The following is a 5,000-nucleotide window of genomic DNA, read 5'->3' on the forward strand; positions in this document are numbered from 1 at the left end:
CTGTACCGAATTATATGGAAAATTAGTTTTATCTGTTACGTTAATCATAAACCTACTAATCAGGGGACGTGGTATTTTCAAAAAGTATTTTGTTCAGTCATTCATACCCGTCTATTCGCACAGATGTTACGCCACATATGGTGTCTCATCTTGTCAGGAATTAACTGAGGAACTGGGCCTTATATATGGAAGGCCCGGGCGAACCTAGTCTTCGCAAATCTCGGTAACTTCTTGAGGCAATTGTACGCAAAGAATTATATGTGAGATGTTACTCGATAGTCAGATTCAGAGCGAAATTGGCTGCCTACACAATGCCTCTTGAAAAATGTATTTAAATTATATTATTCACTGCATTTAATTCGCGTTTAGCATTTAATTCGTACACACTGAAAGCGCAAAAGAGACTTGACATGTGTAGCAGACGTAAGGTAATTTCTTAAATGCTGATCTTTGTGTTCAACCATTGATTAATGTTGAAAGCTAAACATGTATTGCCACTAGAGACTTGAATTCAGCAAACACGACAATATTTTCCTGAATTTTGTTGGGGACAGTGAAACGTCTTAAGGAAAACAATGCTCTTATTCAGCGTTACTGAAGTAATTTTTGTTATTATCAGTATCAAAATATGACGTTATAGATGAGGAAACAAAGACTTAATTATCGTAACAGTAGTGATAAGACTGTGATATCAACAAAAAAGTTTTTTTTACATTCTCTGCGTATCTAACAATAACATCATATGCTCTTTAGCAGAACTGTCTACCTAGCATCGTCCCACGTTTTGTTTAAATAATTTCCCTCTGCTTGTGAAAGGCGTGGTTTCACATGCGGAATCGCTTATAAATGTATACAACATGTTTATATTGATTTATTCATGTTATCGTATTTTTTAAATTTCATTTATCGGTCTTTTTTCATCGAGGCGAAGATATACTTGACAGGTTGACGCCGATGGATAATCACACTGATTGGTGATTGGGTATAATTATTTGATTGTTAACCGGGCTTGTGATGCATGTTACTTGAAATACATAGGTGTTTTTTGGACATTTTACTTTCAATGAATCATCACCAACCTCTGAAATGCCTCGTTAAAGAAGTTAAGGAAAAACTCATCGAGCCCTATTATCATCATTATTGTTATTACCACTACTATTGTCATTATCATTTGTAGTAGCAGTTGTGTCATCAGTTACTGCAGCTGTGGTATTGTTTTTGTTGTATAGAATAATCATTGTTATTTACTTTAGTTTCGCTGTTGTTACAGAAATCTCTCTATTTAGCCTTACCCGTTCGCACTTTCCGTAAATTTAAGTTATACCTGTAATTTTCACCCTCACATGACTGTTTTCTATCATTAGTTGAAGAGTGAACATCGCATATTTTCTTTGTTAGATTTTCCTATTGGTGGAAATACTTTCACTTCTCTTTATCCAGTATGGCACGAATAACTGAATAACTGCGAAATCATAAATTTGAAGTAAGTTATACAATATGTTCTTCGCGTTGACAAGTAAACGGCATGATAATTATTTTAGTCACAGCTTGGTATGTAACACTTCAATGGCAGACTATAAAATACGTGATGTTTTAGGTAATTTTATAAAGTTTTACACAGCCATCAAATCTTGCGGTAATTATTCCTTCTTTGAATTATCAACGCTGCAATATGAGTGAATCTCTTGTTATTTTCCATCGCAAATGATATAAATGAAATTGTTGGCAATGATTGCGAAGTGACCTTACCCCCTAGAGATTAAGTCCCTGTTACTCCAGCCAGTCCTGGGAAATCCACAGACATCCCAACCCAATCCTTCCCAACCCGAGGACCTCGCTCCCAGACCCCCATCCTATCGTAGTACTTCCCTATCGGGGACTCCGCCCTCGGACCCCCGCCCGATGGCCGTGGACTGACTCACCGCGCGACATTTTCGTCTATTTTGACGTTATATTTCGCTACATCGATTATTTCAGGCATATTTTTTTTTATTATTAGTGTGGGATTATATTTTCCTGTAAATGTATACCAAATTATTAGGTGTTGCACTACTTTCTGAGTATCAACTTGCTATGGTAGTAGCGTAGGTTGAATTTTTTTTATTTCGACCCTGTTCATTACAGGCAAAATTTACCTTGCACAATATGGCTGTGGGAAACTGGAACCTTGTTTTACATCGGACGTGATTTATTGCAAATACCGGATGATGACTTAGCCTTCTAGTGAATAGGTTCAGATCTGTATGGGCGGAATCACCAACGCAGGAAATAGATTTTAGGCAGACTTATCCCGCGAGACCATGCGTATTTTTTTCCCTTACATTCTTATTTTCAATTTTCTTTATCATTTATGGAGGTACACTCTTGTCTCGTCCATGGTGTCGGGGTTACATTACATAATAAAAAAACGTTTCATTCCTACTTCTTTATACTTACGTGCATATATAAACGAGTGCGCGGAGATGTGCACATAACATATGAATTAACATCTGTATACCTACATGCACATATATACTCGTTTAAGTGTGTGCCTTATTTCCTTTTTATTTGTTGTCCACATACAGACGCATATTGTATTCGTCAAACACAGGCAAACCGATATCCCTTCTCCCGAACAGTCAGCCAGGAAAGATGAACGGCATGATCCGGACGTTGCTGCTGCTGGGCCTGGTCCTGGTCGGGACGCAGGCGGACGAGTGCTCCCTGACACCTGTCATTCACATCCTGTCATATCCCGGCTGCAACTCGAAGCCCATCCCCTCCTTTGCATGCCAAGGGAGGTGCACGTCGTATGTCCAGGTCTGTTGGAGTTTTTTTTCGGATCTTGTTATTTTCTATGTTCATACTTGGAAAATCCGAGAGGGAATGATAGGTTAGGACGATAATTATTGAAAATGATAATGGTTACGAAATGACATGAAAGGAAAGTGGCAAAGAGCAAAGTGTACAGATAGCTGACTGTAACCCCTATATCTAACAAGCCTGAACAAACACAGCATAGACGGGGCTCATAACACTAAATAAGACAACAACAGAATAATAACGAATAATCCTAGTCCACCATACTTTTCAAGTGAACAAGCAATATCCCCCCGTTTACAAATGTCCTTAGACTTCTCTTTCCCTTTCCGTGAAGGGGCGGAGTCTAAAGGCCACTCCGAGGTCAAGGTAGGTTACAACCCAAGCGTGGTCAGGAGTCCTTTCACTGAAACCTTGACTTGAAGTTTAATAAGGAATTCCCCTACTAAGTGGATTGGGCGGTTCTACCTGTGTGTGGATATGCTCGTTGTAGGTAATATGGTATAGAAGGACGACTGTATTTAAATTTATATTTTTTTGTCGTTAAAAAATAGCGAGAAAAGAATGTTGGTAATTCGATTGTATTGTGAAGAATACATTATTTTCGGTGCCACCAACGACAATGGGATACTGAAAGTAACATTCATGGGGTTTTAATAACACTGATATAGAATTTCAGTGAACAAAATCATATAAAAAAAGGAAACATGATTACGATAAGCATATCAAATATACATAAAAATAAATAGTAGCGGAAATAATTAACTTGCAAACATTATGTCCCAAACAAGATACAACTATTACAATAAACCCCAGCAATCCTGTCATTGCTAAAGCTATGGTCGACCTTGGCTTCGAACCCAAAGCGCCTTCAACCTCAGATTCGGAGAAGGTCATCTTGTGAAACTCCAGGACAAGCCGCGGTTCGGTAATTTTTCAAGGTTATTTATTTTTGTATATGTATTTATTTTCGCCACAGGATTAGCTGATGATTATCCGGAGTCGAAATGAGTACATATATCTTCATAGAACTTGTCTTTTTTTATGCAACGTCGAGAAAGCACCTGGTAGTAGACAGTGCTCAAAGAGAAAATGTGCAGCTCCGTTGATGTAATTTCCGGCCTAAATATCAAGTGCTTGTGGTAGAGTTTGGGCTATTTATTGAAGAGAAAGTAATTTTTTCTCTCTAATTATACACGAAAGACAAGAAGGATATGCTGCAACCGAAGATCAATTTTATAGCTGGGATTAGGTATTACCATCTTGTATTACCATCTTGTATTACCATCTTGTATTACCATCACTACCAATATCCCTTAATACCATTAATATTAATGTTGCTGCTGATAAGAAAACAGGTAGTTACAGTCTCTCTTCCCTTAAAAAAAAAAAACATTCTTTAATCAATCCCTTTAACCCCGAAAAATCTAACCGTCCACCCGACATAACGTTTAATAATATCTAACCAAAAAATCATCCCTCTCTTTACGCTTCTCGCCCACCAAGGTATCCGGCAGCAAGATCTGGCAAACGGAGCGATCGTGCATGTGTTGTCAGGAGTCTGGCGAAAGGGAAGCATCGGTTACTCTCAACTGTCCTAAGGCACGACCCGGGGAACCAAGAATGAGGAAGGTAAGTTGTATTTTTTTTTGAGAAAGAACGAATCTCGGGGGATAAAAGTTAGTGGAAGAAGGGAGGGGGGGGGGGGGGATATCGAATTCGTATAAGCGGTGTGTATGGAGAGAGAGAAAGAGAGAGAGGAAAGGGAATTTTTTTATATGTGTGTCTTATGTGATACTGATATTGTGGTGTGTATTATGGTGTGTATAGGCGATAGTGCCCAGACTTTAGATTTAAATATTCATAGCAGTATTTGCAATTTGGATGAATTTTGGAAAGCTACTTTCTAAATTGTAATTCTACATGTCTTTTTTTATGCCATGATACAAATCAAAACTTTAATTACCAATTCTAATCAACGTCGAAATCTGGGTTCTACGTCGCAGTCATTTGCCGTAATACTAGCAATATTTGAATGTACTTCGTATGTATGTTCCAAAAGGATTGCTTATCATATATAAATCCTAAACAAAAACCTCGCAGATTCTCACACGAGCGCCCATTGACTGCATGTGCCGACCCTGCACCGACGTGGAGGAGGGCACGGTGCTGGCGCAGGAGATCGCCAACTTCATCGAGGA

General features: G+C 38.5%; 1 protein-coding gene across 2 annotated transcripts in view; it reads left to right on the forward strand.

The window, feature by feature from the left end:
* LOC125039552 overlaps positions 1-5,000 on the forward strand; it is a 16,764-nt gene that overhangs the window by 10,972 nt on the left and 792 nt on the right. For both annotated transcript variants that reach the window (XM_047633623.1, XM_047633621.1), the window contains 3 exons: positions 2,619-2,799; positions 4,306-4,431; positions 4,903-5,000. The exon at positions 4,903-5,000 is cut by the window's right edge and continues 792 nt beyond it. In XM_047633623.1, the coding sequence (XP_047489579.1) occupies positions 2,619-2,799; positions 4,306-4,431; positions 4,903-5,000 (405 nt within the window). The remainder of the gene's footprint in view (positions 1-2,618; positions 2,800-4,305; positions 4,432-4,902) is intronic.

This window comes from Penaeus chinensis, chromosome 27, assembly GCF_019202785.1.
Source record: "Penaeus chinensis breed Huanghai No. 1 chromosome 27, ASM1920278v2, whole genome shotgun sequence".
NCBI lineage: Eukaryota > Metazoa > Arthropoda > Malacostraca > Decapoda > Penaeidae > Penaeus > Penaeus chinensis.